The 19,780-nt window shown below is 35.5% G+C and overlaps 1 protein-coding gene and 1 pseudogene across 2 annotated transcripts in view; one reads left to right on the top strand and one right to left on the bottom strand.

The window, feature by feature from the left end:
• The window catches only part of PPP1CB (protein phosphatase 1 catalytic subunit beta), a 36,656-nt gene extending 23,363 nt beyond the window's left edge, over nucleotides 1-13,293 (top strand). For both annotated transcript variants that reach the window (XM_036872404.1, XM_036872405.1), the window contains exons 6-9: nucleotides 1,020-1,091; nucleotides 5,501-5,652; nucleotides 8,213-8,347; nucleotides 11,491-13,293. In XM_036872404.1, coding sequence (XP_036728299.1) covers nucleotides 1,020-1,091; nucleotides 5,501-5,652; nucleotides 8,213-8,347; nucleotides 11,491-11,595 — 464 coding nt within the window. In that variant the 3' untranslated portion in view covers nucleotides 11,596-13,293. The remainder of the gene's footprint in view (nucleotides 1-1,019; nucleotides 1,092-5,500; nucleotides 5,653-8,212; nucleotides 8,348-11,490) is intronic.
• A 2,132-nt stretch (nucleotides 13,294-15,425) lies between these two features.
• LOC118906147 lies at nucleotides 15,426-18,986 on the bottom strand (annotated as a pseudogene).
• Between the last annotated feature and the right edge of the window lie 794 nt (nucleotides 18,987-19,780).

The following is a 19,780-nucleotide window of genomic DNA, read 5'->3' as shown; positions in this document are numbered from 1 at the left end:
AGAGAATTGTTGGGCAAACATTTATGGAGGCATGGGTTTTGGAGGCAAAAAGGACTTGAGACAGTCTTTCTAGTTCAAGGAATGTGTGAGGACTGGCCCAACTAGAATGTCAAATATATATGGGGAATGATGGGATCAGATTATGGAGGTTTGAACACTGAGCAAAGGAGTTTTTTGAATGGTTTAATAGCCATATTAGGTTTTTGTACAGGGAGATAGTTTAATGAAAATACTATAAGAAAATTAGTTCTTCATCTGTGTGCAGGAAGAATTAAGGTAGAAAAATGCTAAAAGATAGATTCACTTATCTAGGCTTGAGGTAATTGTTTATTCTCTGATAGGACATAATTTACTATGTTAATTGAAACATTTTACAGTAGACACTAAACATTTAAGAAATTGTAGCTCTTGCACATTAGTATAGTTAAGAATAGACATGTAGCCGTATGAATATTGAATATGGAATGTGAGGTGATACTTGAATTGTCTTCCAAAGAGAAATACTAGGCTACTTAAAAGATTTCAAAGTATTTTCATGTGCTTTTCCTTGTTTATCTTTCTGATCAACAATTATGCTTTTATGTAAGATATTGAGCATGTTGGAGTGGGATGTAGGAAGGTCTTAATGGGACATGTTGAGCACTTTAAGTAAACATGTTTAAGTGGTAAGAAGTGGCAAAACTTCTTAGTAGGAAGGATTGGAATTGAGTGCGTTCCTATGAAGCGCAGGGAGTGATTGGAAAGAAAGAAGAGTGGTAGGATTTTTTTTCCTTGAAAAATCTTTTGAAATGAAAAGGAGTTTTATTCCCCTGGTAGGGAAAAATGGAGAAGACCTAATGGTAATGTTCTGTTGTATCAAAGTGGGATTCTATTTAATAACCCAATATATTAAAGATAACATTGAAAGGAACACTTGAAGTATCTTTAATTTCACATAGTAAATCACTTTGATTAAATGCTTTTTATTTGAGAGAAAATTTTTTCAATGTCAGTACTATGAGTCATCTTTTCATTTATAGGACTGTCACCAGACCTGCAATCTATGGAGCAGATTCGGAGAATTATGAGACCCACTGATGTCCCTGATACAGGTTAAGTATATAGAGAAGTTTAATCGATATTTAATGTAAAATGTTGGCATATTTGAACTTAATTATATTTAATGGAAGTAGGATTGTATTGTGTAATAAATAATAGAGCTTTTTTTGTAGTCAGTAAAGTAACTACAGATTACTTGGAATAATACAAAATATTTCACTTTCCACTAATACTCCAAAGTACAGAAGTTTTAAATTTTATATATAACCATAATATGGTTCTGTCAAACTTACTTTTTCACAAAAGTTCTGCTATTGAGTCCCCTTACCTTCCAGTCTTTCTAAATTCCTTTATTCATATCAACATTGGTTATGTTCTTCAAACAGTTGTTAAAACTTAGTCGAAAGTTTTTTAATTAAAATAGTCTTTCTTAGCCAAGGTTACAATTACCTTCTTTTAAATTATCTAGTAGTTTTCTGTTATTTTCTGTATCATCTATATTTCAGATTTTTAGAGGTCTTAAGGCTCTTGAGACAGAAGGCTCTAGAGATGTGTGGTTAATGTTATGAAAATTGTGAACATTTATGTGAAAAAAAATCTGAAAATTGACTATGCAGACATTGAGAATAACTTTCAGATTTTCAGTAAAGCAAATAAAACAGAAGCAAATAAGTTCCAACTGAGGATAAATTGCTGTGTTGATTAACAAATGAGCCTAATGTAATTTTATAAATAAATGTTAGGTATAGTTGCCACTTACCCTGACTTTTCTATTGGCTTTTAAATGATAATTATTCATATTTGAGTACTGGTATATGTACCGATTACGGTGTTCATATCATAAAATACCATGAAGACCTATGAATTGAATGCAGTTAGTGTGTTGTTTCCTCAGTTCAACTTTTGCTTAAAACATCAGTACCTTTCTGTGTGACATTTCTGACAACCAATGTGTGCAGTTTTTCCATACCACAGCCAATTCTCCAATACCATGTGGGTATCCGGCAACTCATTCCAATTCTGACACTAACCCCTGAAGTTAGCCCAGACCCCACAGGTTAAGGGCTCCATTCCACAATTCTGCTCCCACTTCAGACGCCAGCCTCAAGTGGGGTCTCCAGGAGAACCACACTTCTACCTGGCAGACTACAAATTCAGAGGTTCCCACAACCACTTCCTCAGATGCTTTACTTAGACATGTACCAGTTTATTATAAAGGATACAATTCAGGAACAGCCACATGGAAGAGATACACAGGGCAAAGGTATGGGGAGAGCCCTGTGTTGGTAGGTGAACAGCTCCCACACCCTTTGGCATCAGCGTGTTCACCAACCTGGAAGCTACCCAAATCTAGTTGTTCAAGGGTTTTTATAGAACTTCGTTTCTAGCCCTCCACTCTCACCCCTCCCCAGAGGTGGCGGGTACGGAGTGGGAGGGCTGGAAGTTCCAACTCTCTAACCATGTGTTTGGTCTTTGTGCTGACTGGGTCCCATGGTGAAGTTTCTGGGTCCCCCCCAACCCACCTAGGTCCCCTCATTAGCATAAACTCAGATGTGATGGAAAGGAGGCTCCTTATGAACAACAAAGGACACTTCTATCAGGAAATTTCAAGGGTTTTAGCTTTGTGCCAGGAATGGGAACAAAGACCAGAAGTATTTTTATTATATCACACTGTCATACTGTTAAAAGCATTAACAAAAGCAAAATTGCCCTTTCGCTCAGTTTCTACCAGGCTTTAAAAAAAAAAAAAACAAAAAAAAACTTACATTATTGGATTAATTGTCCCATTGTTATTTGTGTAGTCAGACCCACCACGTATCTATTGTATTCATCAGTTCTCAACAAACTTTAATATCTAAAATGAGGATTGCCTAGAGTGCCATTGGGTCTAGAAATCCTATTATACATTAGGAACATCATATATATGTGGGGGGGAAAGGTCTTTTAGCTTACTGATAAGAGAATTATTTATTGGTAATTTTGTAAAGGAGAATTGATTATTCATCAAATAGGGTTGGGCTGGATGGTACTTACTTCATTTCCCACTCGTAAGAGCCAAAGACTAGAGAAAAGTAAGCATTAAAAAATATTTGTGAACCAGTGCCTGAGTAAACCATGGCCAAACCTCTAAATTGGATTGTTGATAACAGGCATCTGGTTGCTTGTTTTCAAGTGTGATTGTACTGTTTTGCTCGGTGTACTAAAGCATACTGAAAGTGTAATGATATCACTCAGAATGCTACTCATGACTATACAGCAACCATTATAAACAGTTGTATAGATCCTCTATTATCAGTAAGCCACCAACATATTGCATATTGCAGTAAGTTGTCTCATAACTTACTTGAGTAACACGATGTTTTTATATTGATTATAAAAAGAAAACATGCATTTTCCTAGATTTTGATTGTAATTATAGAATATATTTGACCAAACCTAATAGAAACTAGTATTTAAATAATAGGGTATTTATTTAAAATAAGGTACAAGGTACAATATAAATATCAAGTCATTCCATCTTCAGCGTTTCTGTTGTTGGTATAGTTCAGACATAAATCAGTTTTAAGGATGGCACGTTAGGTTTCTCTTTTTATCATATTTTAATGGGAAGTTTCCGAGATGCTAAAAACAGTCATTTTGAGCTTTCATATTCTCTGTAATCTTTAGAAATTTAATTTATAAATTATGTTTTTTGAGACAGTAGCCTAATGATTATATTGCTTATTCATTAGGGAGTGGATTATAAATATTGAACCTTGACTCTGAGATTCTTGTCTCAATCCATTAAGATTAAGGAACGCCACATTGTTGTTGCTACGATTATTTGATTTTGTATGCATCTAGGCTGTTGCATTTTCCAGATAATTCCAAAAGCAACTACATTCTAGTTTTATTGTCACATTAAAATTATAGAATAATATCTTGACCTCCTCACTGCTTCTTCTGTGGAAACAGACTGGAAAGTATGAGCATTATAGAGCAGTGTGTGTGTGTATTTAAAGAATCAGCTTCTGATTCTTTAGAAACCAGAAAGAGCTTTTAAACTGAGACCATCCCAATGGATTTTGTATGCTGGTGGATTTCTTAAAACATCATGACAGGAGTTTAGGAAATAATGATAGAAATTAAGCGTGCATTGCCACAATTTCTACAGGGTGTTTTAGGTACTTCCCCTATCAAGACAAGCTGTACTGTGACTCAAAATGAAGATCTCCTTTCGTGATAAGCTATATTATGAGGTATATGGATTATCAAAAAAAACTTTAAAGCTGACTCATTCTAAAACAGTCTTCCCTTAGTACCGTAGTTCTTAGAAAACTAAATGTCACCATCTCAACATCCACCCTTTCTTAATCTCACTACAACTTGACTTTACCCTCTCTCTTACCCTCAACCATCAAGATACTGCTTTCATTACAGTCTGATAATCTAATTGTAAATAGCATAGGTTTTTGTCCTAATCCACTTGTTCATTGTACTTGAAACTTAACCATTTCCTACTTCTAGATAATTCTTACCCTTTCAGGAGATCCTACTATTCTAATCTCTTTCTTTTGTTTTGGCTATTCCTTCCCAATACTTTTTGCTCATTCCTTCTCTGCCTGCTTATTAAATGTTTGATTCCTGAGTTCATTTACTGGTCTTCTTACTTTACATTCCCAAGATGGTCTCAGTTCCTTCTAAGATTTACACTACTGTTAGTAAGATGAAGATACTTAAATAAATATTTTTAGCTCTGACCTCTTTTTTTAAGCCCAAAACATTCTAAAGTCAAGGATCTGATCTGATTTTGTTCCTCCATATACTTTATTTAAATCTTCCAGGCCTTTGTAGAAAATGTTTTCTTCCCTCAAATTGATCTATAGATCAAATGTAGTTCCAGTGAAATCTCGATTAGGTCCACAGAATTTGACAGACTGATTCAGAGGTTTATATGTGGAAGAACAAAGGATTAAAAGTAACCAAGACAATCCTGAAGAAAAATACTAAGTGGGTAGGCCTACCAAATAGAAAGATTTATTTAAAAGCTCTAGTGTGTAATTGGCTCAGTGTTAAATAAAGTAGATTAATGGAATAGACTACAGCACCAGAAACAGGATAGTTAGCTCTGTAAGGAAAGGATGAACTATTCAGGAAATGCTACTGGGTCAATTGGTTATCCATACGGAGAAACTATAGACAAAAGACGAACAACCTTTTCCAATATCATATGCGTTAGAGTGAGCCATGCACACGTCTTATCTGTGGAATGGGTTGGCGAGTACTGCCTTAAGTCAGGCACAATTGTATTTGCATGGTTCCTTTAACAAAAAATGGCTAAGTTTGATAGGCTGGGATACTAGGGGGCAAGTGATTATTACTATTTATTAAAGGGTAAGAGGACAGGAGAAGAAATGTGATGTAGATATACTTTATTTTATAAATTTTGTTTTTTTCATTGCTGTGTTTTTATTCTTTAAAGGGTTGCTCTGTGATTTGCTGTGGTCTGACCCAGATAAAGATGTGCAAGGTTGGGGAGAAAATGATCGTGGTGTTTCCTTTACTTTTGGAGCTGATGTAGTCAGTAAATTTCTGAATCGTCATGATTTAGACTTGATTTGTCGAGCTCATCAGGTATGAAATACAAAACTTTTGGATGTTTTGATGTTTATTAACTTCACCCAGGTGTACTCCTTTTATTTTTGAGGAAATTGAGATCCAAGAAAGCTAATTATACAAGGAAAGCAGTAGAAGAGGTAAAGCCTATACCTTGATCTCACAATTAACAGTCTAATGATTAGTTAACCCTTTCTCACCCCCTCTAAGGGGAAAGGTTTCAAAGGAATATATTTTTGTAGTGTACTGCAATACTAACAAATTTTTCAGTTCTTGTCTGAAGCTTTCTAGAAATATTTGACCCCATTTTAATATGATAGTTACATATTATGGATAAAAATCAAATGAACTGTGTGGATTTTGATAAGAACAAACCTCACTGTAAAAAGACAATTGGGGAAATTCAATTATAGGCTGGGTATTAGATATCAAGGAGTCGTTGTTAATTGGTTTAGCTCTGTGATGATACATATTGCTATGTGAGAAGGATGTCCATATTTTTCGAAATGCCTCCTCAAATACATAGGGTAAGATGATGTATTTAGGGTTTGTTTTAAAATACATCAGCAAGACGCAGACATAGAGAATGGACTTGAGGACACGGGGAGAGGGAAGGATAAGCTGGGAAGCAGTGAGAGAGTGGCATGGACATATATACACTACCAAATGTAAAATAGCTAGTGGGAAGCAGCCACATAGCACAGGGAGATCAGCTCGGTTCTAGAGGGGTGGGATAAGGAGGGTGGGAGGAGATATGGGGATATATGTATATGTATAGCTGATTCACTTTGTTATAAAGCAGAAGTTAACAGCATTGTAAAGCAATTATACTCCAATAAAGATGTTAAAAAAATAAAATACATCAGAGAAAAGCGGGCGTGGATAAATGAAATAAATGTAGCAAGGTCTTGGTAATTATTGAATCAGGTTGGTGAGTAATTGGGAGTTTATTGAACGCTCTCTAGTTTTGTGTATATTTGAATTTTCATTTAAAAAAAATACATGTACAATTTAGGCGTATTTGGGGGTTTTTTGTCCTTCACCGATTATATACTCTTTAAGGAGGGAATTGTGACTTGTTGGCCTTTGAATATCCATTGCCTTGTGAATTTACTGACATATTGTAACATGTAGTTAGTGTTTGTTGAATAAAATAACAAAAGCTTATTTTAACAATATATCAAGTCCTCATGCTCTCTAGAACATAACTAATTTAAAATACATTGAAAAGCATTTTTTAAAATCTTTTTTTGCTACTTTTTTAAGTATTTGAAATTTGTAAATATAATATTTAAAGATTCCTTGTTATTTCTTTAAGGCAAAATTTGTTAATTATATGCTATTCTACAATACTCCCCTTTTTTCTGTGGTTTTGCTCCCCATAACTCTTGACTACTTCTACCTTCTTTATGTGATCCTATGTGATAACAAAGATGACAGGCTTCTCATTTTCTGCATGTGTTGTACATCAAATGCCTTTTTTTCTATTAAAATTTCCTAGTTCAATTAAGTGAAGTTATGTCCCCAAATCCTTTGCTTTTGGCATAGTTGTTTTTTAATCAGTGAACATTGTATTTATAGTTTAGGTAATTAAAATAAGTCTTCCACAAGATAACAGGGCAGAGTTGCTGAGTTTCCTAATAAAATATCCACTGATAATCAGGTTTTTCAGCTATAGGTCTCTGTTCATTTGTCTTTTCAGAAATAGTGATGATTTTTAAAAGTCAGGTTACTGAGCTACCTTAGTTTGCATGATCTTTTTCTAGACACCTCTAAAATCCTGTTCTGCTTATTTTCAAACTTATTGTCTCTAAAACTAAGAGATTTATGATGGGAAACAACACAAACTACAGATATTTCCTTTTTTTAAAACCCTGTTCTTTTAGTAAATATGTGAATAAATAAACAAATGAACGAGCAAACCAAGAACTAAAAGGACATACTGAGTGCCAAGCAGTATGCTGAGCTGGAGTAGATAAGGTGGACAAAGTCTTAACAGAAAAGGTTAATATCTAAATTTTACCGTGAGGTAGTAACGACCGGCACATGTACCTGATACTAAAGTAGGAATTATATAAAAATGTAAATAATTGTGGAAGTGCTTTCTCCAAGTATTGTAGGATAATTTTGCTTAATCAAAGAATACCTAGAAGACTTGAGAAAGTATTCTTGCCTACTACAAATAAATAGAAAATATTTACATGTCATTGCATACCTCTCAAATCTGTAGACTGGCAAACATAAATTGTTTAGTTCACTCAGGAATTGACAACAGATTCTAGAAATCATGTTAAATCATTAAGGAAAAGAGTTACACACATAGAAGTGTAATCTATAGGCAGCTAATTTTTAGTAGCGTGATCTGTGTAAAGTAAGCTCAACTTAGTAAAGTTTTCAGTGTGTGGCTATGTAATACTAACAGGAAATTAGAAAGTGGAACAAAAATCATGCTTCCAAAACAAAACAGGGTTTTGGTTTTTTTCCAGGTCTTTGTCACATTAATCTTAATATTGATGGTTGAGAATTTCAAAGAACACATAAATAAGTGTGTTTTTTCTTTTGACTTTTCCTTTGCCAGGTGGTGGAAGATGGATATGAATTCTTTGCTAAGCGACAATTGGTAACCCTATTTTCAGCCCCAAATTACTGTGGCGAGTTTGATAATGCTGGTGGAATGATGAGTGTGGATGAAACTTTGATGTGTTCATTTCAGGTATGATGTAATATATAAACTTTTAACAACTAGAAATCTCTCTTTTTTTTTTAATTGAAGTATAATTGATTTACAATGTTGTGTTAGTTTCTGGTGTAAAGCAAAGTGATTAAGTTATACATATATATGTATTCTTTTTCGTATTCTTTTCCATTGTGATTTATTACAGGATACTGAATATAGTTCCCTGTGTTATACAGTAGAACCTTGTTGTTTATCTAATTTATATATAGTAGATTGAATCTGCTAATGCCAAACTCCTAATTTATCCCTCCCCCACCCCTTTTCCCCTTTGGTAACTAAAAGGTTTTAACAACTAGAAATCTAATTAAAACTATTGTCAGAAGAATTTTCTTTCAGATCGTGTTCTTTCCTTGAGTTAGTATAGAAAATCAGTTTTGTTCAGAAGTAAAATCACTCATAGACTCCTTTAGAGATTTCTATTTTCATTCACAAACGCTCCAGTCTTTTTGGTATATCCCATAATTAGAGTTTAGGAAACCTGAGTCGTGTCAGTCATTCTTGATGCAGATGTTTAAATTGTTAAATTCCTGTATGAATCCTCAGATAGTGGCTTACCTACTAAAAGAATGTAAATTCAGTGAATAATTTAGATTTTGTTTTCTTCTGCAAGATGAATAGGTAGGACAGGCATTGAGTGGAGAGAGTTATATTATGAACTCCGATTAAAATAATGTAGAATAGGGCTTCCCTGGTGGCGCAGTGGTTGAGAATCTGCCTGCCAGTGCAGGGGATACGGGTTCGAGCCCTGGTCTGCCTGGTCTGGGAAGATCCCACATGCCGCGGAGCAACTGGGCCCGTGAGCCACAACTACTGAGCCTGCGCATCTGGAGCCTGTGCTCCGCAACAAGAGAGGCCGCGATAGTGAGAGGCCCGCGCACCGCGATGAGAGTGGCCCCCGCTTGCCACAAACTAGAGAAAGCCCTCGCACAGAAACGAAGACCCACACAGCCATAAATAAATAAATAAATAAATAAAAAATTAAAAAAAAAAAAAAAATAATGTAGAATATTTACCTAAGAAAAACTTCCAAATAATCTTGAGTATCAATTTGTGAATATAGAGACATTTACATTTTAAAAAGAGACCAGCTTTAGCTTTAGTGTGCTCCTTAAAATCATTCTTGTTCATGGACTTGTCACTTTAATACTTAGCTTTTTGCAAAGGTTATTTTATGTCCTTAACATCACACACTATATTTCTCTTTTTAAATGTAGAAGGGGTTTGTTTCTATCAGTTAGTAGACTTGAATGCTAAATGTTTGATTTCTCATTTTACAGTTTAAACATAGTAACCAGGCCTTATCCTTCAACAGTTGCCATAATGGAGTTGTATTAATATATTTCCCCCCCACCACTGGGGCACTATGACACTCTGAATAAAAATGCTTATGAGTCTTTTCTACACGTTTTTATGTAAATACTGAAATTCTCTACCTAAAATGTAGGTTAAAGCTCTGTTTACACCCACAAGAATAAACATAATTTTTAAATGTCAGATAGTAACAAGTGTTGGTGAGGATGTGGAGAAGTTGGAACCTTATGCATTGATAGTGGGAATGGAAAATGGTGTGGCTGCTTTGCAAAACAGTTTGGCAGTTCCTCAAAAAGTTAAACATAGAGTTTCTATATGACCCAGCAATTCCACTCCTAGGTATATACCTGAAAGAATTGAAAACAGGTACTCAAATACATGTATATGCATATTCATAGGAGCATTATTTATAATAGCCAAAGGTAGAAATAACCCAAATGGCCATCAGCTAAAGAGTGAATAAACAAAATGTGGAATATCCATAAAATGGTGTATTGTTTGGCAATTAAAAGTAATGAAGTACTGGGAATTTCCTGGTGGGTCCAGTGGTTAGGACTCTGCACTCTCACTGCCAAGGGCCTTGGTTTGATCCCTGGTTGGGGAACTAAAATCCCATAAGCCGTGTGGCATGGCCAAAAAAAAAAAAAGTAATGAAGGACTAATATATGCTACAACATCAAAATCATTACTTAGTGAAAGAAGCCAGTCACAAAAGACCACACGTTGTATGGTTTCATTTATTTAAAATAGCCAGAAAAGACAAATCAAAGAGAAGGTAAAGTAGTGATTGCTTGGAGTTGAAGGGAGTTTTAGGGGAGTGGAGAATGGAAATGGGGAGGGAGTGATTGCTTATGGGAACAAGGTTTCTTTCTGGGGTGACAAAAATATTCTAATGTTAGATTATAGCAGCAGTTGTATAGCTGTGAATATATTAAAAATTGTTGACTTGTTACATTTTAATGGGTGAACATTATGATATCTAATTTATATAGCTTTTTTTTTTTTTTTTTTTTAATTTTATTTATTTATTTATTTATGGCTGTGTTGGGTCTTCGTTTCTGTGCGAGGGCTTTCTCTAGTTGCGGCAAGTGGGGCCCACTCTTCATCGTGGTGCCCGGGCCTCTCACTATTGCAGCCTCTCTTGTTGCGGAGCACAGGCTCCAGACGCGCAGGCTCAGTAGTTGTGGCTCACGGGCCTAGTTGCTCTGCGGCATGTGGGATCTTCCCAGACCAGGGCTCGAACCCGTGTCCCCTGCATTGGCAGGCAGATTCTCAATCACTGAGCCACCAGGGAAGCCCTATATAGCTTTTTTAAAATAAAAGATCTGTGTACACATAATAAATTAAGATCTGAAGAGTTTGTGACTAATGACCCTCTAAATAGTAGAAGAATTATGATGAGAACCTAGGTGTTTTGACTCTTAAACTAGTATTCTTTCTTCGTCATAGAGATACACTAGTTTGAAAATTTTTTTATTGATACTTAAATCTAAGGATTGGGTAGTTGATGGGATTTGTGTACTTGAGCTTTTGTACAGCAGAAAATAACAACATTGTAAAGCAACTATACGCCAACAAAAAAATAAATAAATAAAATTTTAAAATTATCAGTGGAATGACCAGTAATAGCAATATTCAGACATTTACTGTACTCTTTAAACGTGAGAAATGTTTGTGGAACTTTGCTGTTTTCTTCTACAGTTTTGTAATTGATGTCATTTATTGAAAAGCCCACTATTGTAACAGTAATTTCCTTAAACTTATTGTACTTGAAAAAATAACATTGTTATTAAATTATTTACTTTAAGATATTGAAACCATCTGAAAAGAAAGCTAAGTACCAATATGGTGGACTGAATTCAGGACGTCCCGTCACTCCACCTCGAACAGCTAATCCACCGAAGAAAAGGTGAAGAAGGAACTCTGTAAAGAAACCATCAGATTTGTTAAGGACATACTTCATAATATATAAGTGTGCACTGTAAAACCATCCAGCCATTTGACACCCTTTATGATGTCACACCTTTAACTTAAGGAGACGGGTAAAGGATCTTAAATTTTTTTCTAATAGAAAGATGTGCTACACTGTATTGTAATAAGTATACTGTTATAATATTCAACAAAGTTAAATCCAAATTCAGAATTACCCATTAAATTTACATCTTCACGTATCACAGTTTTTAAAGTTGAAAAGCATCCCAGTTAAACTAGATGTGATAGTTAAACCAGATGAAAGCATGATGATCCATCTGTGTAATGTGGTTTTAGTGTTGCTTGGTTGTTTAATTATTTTGGGCTTGTTTTTGTTTTGTTTTGTTTGTTTTTGCTAAATAATGGCAAATTCTTTAAATTTTTTCCCAGACATTTTAAAAAGTGAAATGTGGGAAGAGCTTTAAAGACATCATCGACTATTAATTTTCCATTGCTTATTTACTTATGTACCTGTTTGATCTTACTAAGAAAACTATGCCTCATTACAGTAAAAAGGAATTTTAGAGATATTTTTTAAAATATGCAAACTGTCCAATCGAGTGATTTAATCAGTTGGGCAAACATTACAGCTGATAGTGAATATTTTGCTTTATACAGAAATTGCCACTGATTTGGATTTGTGCACTCTAATTTTAACTTATTGATGCTCTATTGTGCAGTAGCATTTTCATTTACTTTAAGATAAGGCTCATTTAGTATACCCAACTAGTTGGTAATGTGATTATGTGGTACCTTGGCTTTAGGTTTTAATTCGCACGAAACACCTTTTTGGCATGCTTAACTTTCTGGTAACACCCTCACCTGCATTGGTTTTGTTTTTTGGTTTTTGTTGTTGTTGTTGTTGTTGTTTGTTTTTAGATCCACAGAACATGAGAATCCTTTTTTGACAAGCCTTGGAAAGCTGACATTATCTCTTTTTTCCTCCCTCTGTACGAAGGATGTATTTAAATGAATGCTGGTCAGTGGGACATTTGTCAACTATGGGTATTGGGTGCTTGACTGTCTAATATTGCCATGTGAATGTTGTATACGATCGTAAGGCTTATGTCACTAAAGATTTTTATTCTGATTTTTCATGATCAAAGTTCATATGATATTGTATAGACATGCTTTGTAGTGAACTATAGTAGCAATAATTTCTGTACATGATCAAGGGTTTATTGCAGCATTTCTTTTCCTGTTCTCTCTCTTTTTTTTTTAAGGGTAGTATTTACAAATGACGAGTAGAAAAGTCAACATAAAGATTTTAGAAGGAGAACTTACAGGACACAGATTTGTGATGCTTTGGATGCAGCACTTTGGATGTGATTCTAAAAGCTTTTATTGAGCGTTGTCAAATTGTAAGCTTCATAGGATGGACATCATATTTATAAATGCCCTTCTATAAGTGCTACCATAGATGTGAAATTCTTGACCTTAATATCGTCTTTGAAAATGTTAAATTGAGAATTCTGTTAACTTACGTTTTAAGAATTGGCGTATTACTGCAAGAGATTTGATTTTCAGCACAGTGCAACGTTCTTTCAAATGCATATGTCTTTTTTTCTAATTCCATTTTGTTTTAAAGCACATTTTAAATGTAGTTTTCTCATTTAGTAAAAGTTGTCTAATTGATATGAGCCTGACTGGTTATTTTATTCTTTTTTTTTTTTTTTTTTTTCCTTTACAATGAGACATTTAAACACACATTTATTCAAATAGATTTTAATGTCTTTGACGCATACTGAATTGGTTCTTTTTTAAAACTGTCCATGTACTGCATATGATGTATTAGGTTAGGTCACACAGGCTTTTTATCTAATGTGATTTAAGTATCTTCCTAAGTGAAGAGTAAGTTGAGCAATTTTTTATAGAATTTTAGATGTACTCTTACCAGCATAGTGTGAAGCGGGTCTAGAAATAAGCCTTTGGCAGGAGACAGGGCAGTCTTTTATTAATCTTAGCAATAGTCAAAACACATTAATTTGGATCCTACATATTGGGTTTTTGTAGTAATTTAGCCAGGTCAGTACTGAATATGAAAAAAATAGTCACTAATTAAGCAAATTAATATTGGTCACTGAATTTGAAGAGTAGAAATTTATCATGTTTTAAAATTATTCAAGCAGTCTTAAATACTTTAATAGCTTCTATTCATATAATGTGTTCATTACAAATATTATTTGCTTGGTAACTCTGCTACTTGAAATAAATAAAACATTCTTAGGAGAAAAATATCCTATAATTCTAGTGTCACTAATTTCTGTTGTTCTTCCCTGTTGCTAATTTATATCATTTTTCCTCTCTGATTTTTAATAATTTTCTATATTCAAATTTATCTTTATTCTAAACGTCATGACATTCAGAGTCATTAAACACACTAGATAACTGATAATGTGATGGATCACATGGATTATTATGGTCCATTTCTGTTCTTGAATGGAAAGAATCAACTACAAATTGCATTTGAAGCTTTAACGTTCATTATTTTAATTTTGCCCGGGGACCAATTTTAATCATGATCAGCAAGACAGGTTTGTTCAAAATGTTGAGTCAAAATACCTGCAAGCAGAATTTTAAAGTTTAAAATGTGGCTAGTTGGAAGTATAAGAGGTTATAATAGGCCTTTAAAAAAAAAATTTGTCTAAGGGAAAACCAGGAGCATCTTGAGATGTGTCCCTTAAGAGTATATAAAAGTGTATTATATTGAGCCAAGGAACTTAAATATATCTCCATATATAAGTTCAGGTACATTCCTGTGTCTACTTGGCAACTGTAACTTCTGAACCAAAAGAACAAATTTTTTCTTTCACATCTTTACACTAAAAATGTGTTTAGAGAAGGAAAATAGGCTTACTTTACTCTTGCTGCCCTGACTCAATCCACCTCTTCTCTTCCTTGTAAATCCATCCCTGAATAAAAGCTGTGCCTGAGAAAACACTTAATAGCCTGACTATACCAGTGCCCTCACGTAGAAATACTCTATCCCTTTTTTGCTAGTAGATTTCAGTGTTCTGTAATTTCCTTAAACAGCTAAAAAGTGTTAAAGGGAGCTTAAAGTGACAGGATACCTTGCAAAATCAACAGCAGTTCAATAAAACAAATTGATTTCCATATAAGTATACAATGAAAGTTTTATTATCTTTATTCTCTTTATAGTGTTTCAACAAAAGAAATTTAGATACAGTGTAGAAATTTTGATCTCTTGTTCAGTTTTATCTGTACTTTTTTTTTTTTTTTATCTGTACTTTTGAATGCCAGAATTTCTAAATAAATCCCCTGATTAGAAAAAAAATTTTTAATAAGAAATTTTCATTATTTTCCAATCTTAGTGTAATTTAACATCAAACTCCAGTTTACATGGACCTAATGCAATAATAGACTTTGTTGTGTCCACATTTCAAAACATGAAACATTTTCAAGACAAAAAATAACATTCTTTTTCCTTCTCATCATTTCTATATATTTTGGGGTTTTTTTTTGTTTTTTAAAAAAGATACAAACAATCTTGAAGTTTACCTTTTTGGACTTAAGGCATAACATGAATTGCACATTATTCTAAAGCTTAATTTTGAAATGAATTAGTTCTATCAAACCCTGTTTGTGTTTACATTATTTAAATTATATAGTATTTTATTTCTGTTCTTGCTGTAAATTCTAATGCTGTTCATGGATTGTGCATTTCCTGTGCAATCAGTCTTTGCCTCTTGACAGTTATTAACAGTGCAGTATAGAATCCATATACTGAGCTTTCAGTTTCTTAGTTATCATTTCAGTTCAAAGCATGTTGCTTAATTGTGTGGAAGATCCAATCCATTTTTGTTGTCCAGCCACCATAATGTGCATCATTCATTTTATGAAATATTCCAAAGCCTCTTGCTCAGTTTTATCTAAAGCTAGGGTCTTTCAAATGTATGCAGTATCATGAAAAGATTGTAGTTCTGGCATTCCAGAGCCAAGCATCATTGAGAAAAGATTTATGAAGAGATTGGCATGCTGCCGAATAGCTAGATAAGCCTTGTAACACATCTCCTGAAACCTCTCAAATTCTCTTTTGTCTTTGTGCATTCTTGGGCTCCTTTACTAATCACTATTAAGAAATCTTGGGTCAAAACAAATGGCACACGCTCTCGTTTATAACCAAAATTTTTCTTCTTGTGATCCAAAAAGTGTCCAAAATCTATATGAAACAGTTGTCCATCATCTTTAACCATGATGTTACTATTGTGACCATCTCCAATTGCCAAAATGAAGGTAGCAACACAATACCCAGCACATGAACATGTAAACAGATCGATGGCTGCATCGTATTTCTCCCTTGTTCTTGTCTTTGAGCCACTGACGTAGTGTGGGCTGTTGAACTGCAGGGCACCTTTCAGGCCTCCTTTAGACTGAATTTGCATAATAGTGAGAATTTCTCACCACCTCAATAAGTCCCACCACAGTCACCAATTGACAACCGTAAGGTAACATTTGAAGATCAAAACCTTGATTTTGTCAGATATTTTCCATAATGCAAATAAGTTGAAGTGTTAGCATATCTTGCCATAAATCATCACCATTTTTAAAGATGATCTCGTTCTGAAAGTAATTCTGACGTGATGTCTGGGTTCTCCCAATTCAACCACAGTGCCTTTTTGCAGAGGACATAATTCGACACTGTTCAAGCTTGAGATTTCCCAGCTGATGAGCAGGGTTTAAAGGCAATAGAAAGCCCTGAAGAGCATCCTGAAATCTAGTAGCCGCATTTGCTCAACTAAAAACTTCATCTGTACCTTCCGTGTTTCATCCTTCTCTTGTTTGAGAATGTCAGTTAATGAGCTCTTCCCATAGCTTCAACCGCCTGTTCAGGTGTTTGAAATACACCCCACATGCACAGCAATAGGACTCCAAAAGCAGGCCAAACCTCTGTTTTATTGTGCATCTCAGATTTTAAATGCCAAAAGAAAAAGTGCCTAATCCTTTGATTAGTCAATGCTTTTTTGAGTAAAAATCTCACAAGTAGGTTATCCAAATACTGTTCATATTTTAGGACCTGTACTAGCGGAATAGGTACTGAGGAAGTTTGTCATCTGTTAAATATTTTTCTAAGCATTGAACAGCAAATCCTCGAACCATGAGATCTGGGTAACTGCAGTCCAGAAGCTCCATAGCCTGTTGAGGTTTGATTGGAGGGCCAGTCGTTTACCAAGCAGTACATCTGAGCTACTTCATCTCTAGAATTCCATTTAACAGACAATTTGGGTAGAATTTCAGGGATAGTTACACAATAGTGTCTGTGGCTCAACAGAAAATCTCTTGCTCAGTGATTTCAGATAGAGGATCTCGTGTACAAATTGCTTGGAGCGGTTGTTTATCATTTTCTCAATTCATTGTCTAGCTAGGCTGTTACTCAGTCCTGCATGGGAATAACTAAATCCTGCTTATCGGGATACAGACCAATTGGCATGCTCTTCAATCACTGACATATCTGGAAACTTCACCACACTGCCGAAACCAGTCAAACTCCAACTCTAAACATGGAGTTTTCTTTATTTGGATTTGATCCAGTAACACCGATAGAGTTCAGCAAATCTTCTAGTCCATGAGGTACTGGCCAAGATTCAAAGCCATTTTTCCAGATACTAGAGTTCATCTGTGTAATCAAGTTATATTTCCCCAGGCCAATGGACAGTGTTCCTCTTTAGCACCCTTTCGGCCTTTAACAGAACAAATGGAAAGGCAAAGTCGAGCAGCATGAGGAAGATCAGGAATGTATATATTGTAATTCAGCCATTCATTCCACCTGGGACTGGAACAAGGTACTCCTGTGTTCACAAGAGTGTTCACATTATCACATAAGGGTTCTCCTCCATGGTAGATACCTGTTCTAACATAGATCTTGTCAATGTCTCGAATATTTACATTCACATAGGTTGCACAAAGAATTTTTATTCTTAGTGCACTATTTATAACCCAAAGGGATTTTGTAGATGTTTCTCCGTTCATATATGGTGTAGCTGTGGAGATGCATCTGGAATAAGATGGCATTGTAAACAGTCCATTGGCAGTTGAGAGTAGAGCCTTTCTTTAGCCATCAGCATCAAACTGGGCATCCTCCCAAGCATTATACAGCTTCTTATATACTTATACTAACTCAGAGGATATTTTTCTACGAAGTATTCGTCACATCCACACACTTTTAAATATACTTGCCCTGATATTCTAAAATACAGAGTTTCAGTTGTTCAGATGATAGCAACATACTTTGAATTTTTTTCCTGATGCTTCAGCAATTACTTGTTCTGGCACACAGTTATGGTTGATTTTCAGAGTATACTTCTGCTTGTCATTATTTGGAGAAACTATTACCCAATCACCACTATTATTTGCCCTTTATCCAATTTATTATGTATGCGCTTTGGCAGTTCTCGTGAAGATTCTACATTTGGATGATAGACATACATTGCTCTACCATGAGGTGAATTGAGATCCCTAAGATCCACAGCTTCTTTACAAACATTGAGAATATTTCTTCAAAGTCCTGTACTTCTGGATCTTTAACCATATCGAATTCACACACTGGCATGCCAACGGCAAAACCAATTTCTCGGTTGAGGATCTTTTCTTCATGGTTGCCTACTGGTTCAATTACTTTTTTATTTATTGATTGATTGATTTTTACTTTTATTTTTATTTTTTGGCTGTGTTGGGTCTTCGTTTCTGTGCGAGGGCTTTCTCTAGCTGCGGCAAGCGGGGGCCACTCTTCATCGCGGTGCGCGGGCCTCTCGCTATCGCGGCCTCTCTTGTTGCGGAGCACAGGCTCCAGATGCGCAGGCTCAGTAATTGTGGCTCACGGACCTAGTTGCTGCGCGGCATATGGAATCTTCCCAGACCAGGGCTCGAACCCGTGTCCCCTGCATTGGCAGGCAGATTCCCAACCACTGCGCCACCAGGGGAAACCCTCAATTACTTTTAAAAAGGGTTGAAAAAGCTTAAGGTCACAAAGTCGTCCTGTTTCATGAAAAAAATTCTTCCCCTTTCTGCTTCTTGGGTAACACGAAAATGTAAGGAGATTCATCTTGAAGAAGTTGGTGGCGAGGGTATTTTCTCACTTCTTTAAATAGTTCATGTTTTATAGTTATTAGTGTAGCCTCACGGAGGCATTCTGAAGTTCCTATCATCCCATTAGGTAGTAAACATTCTACTAGGAGTCTTGGCATCAAGTGGATGCCCCACAGTTCACCTGATGATGGTCTTGGAGGCATTGTTCTGATCCTTTACGAGTTTTACATATAAAAGTACTTTGCAGAATTAGATGCGTGGCTGTCCCAAAGCAGAAATGCTCGGGGCTCCTCGAACCTCCGCGGCTCTAACCGCATCGGGTCCCAGCCCCGCGGGCGGCACAGCCCCGCCTCCCAGCCCCCCTGTCCCTCTGCCCCGGAGCTGCCCGGCCAGGCCCGAGCCCTGCCTCCCCAGCGGCCCGGCGGCAGCAGCCCGAGACCTCAGCGGCCGCCTAGAAGATTTTTGAAGTCAAAACTTCCTTCAGCTACCACCTCTTACATTGGTTGACTTATTAAATCATAAACTTATTTAATTTCTTATTATTTTTTCTTGTACAGGTTGCCAGTGTTTTTATTAAACCTTATTTTACAAAAGTGGCCGTAAATCTTTTTTCCTCTTAGGGATCTTTGCCAGCTAATGTAGTTACAAAATCTTAACTTGTAACCCAGATTGTTTGGGTATCAATAGAGTGGAAGATTACAAATGTGTTGTGAGGTGTGTGTTGTATGTATGTGAAAGGGAGCGAGAACAAACTGCCTGAAGCTCACAGATTCAGCATTTCTTTTTTTTATTTTTATTATTTTTCTAAAATGATTTTATTTAAATAATTTTGACTCAAACTTTTAGCATTCATTGTAATTTATATTTTGCCTTTGAATCTTTTTTTTAACACCTTTATTGGAATATAATTGCTTTACAATGGTGTGTTAGTTTCTGCTTTATAACAAAGTGAATCAGTCATACATATACATATGTTCCCATATCTCTTCCCTCTTGCATCTCCCTCCCTCCCACCCTCCCTATCCCACCCCTCTAGGTGGTCACAAAGCACCGAGCTGATCTCCCTGTGCTATGCGGCTGCTT

Source organism: Balaenoptera musculus, chromosome 13 (assembly GCF_009873245.2).
Source record: "Balaenoptera musculus isolate JJ_BM4_2016_0621 chromosome 13, mBalMus1.pri.v3, whole genome shotgun sequence".
Lineage (NCBI taxonomy): Eukaryota > Metazoa > Chordata > Mammalia > Artiodactyla > Balaenopteridae > Balaenoptera > Balaenoptera musculus.
The sequence above is the reverse complement of the archived record's forward strand: the minus strand, read 5'-3'. Positions and strand labels throughout refer to the sequence as shown.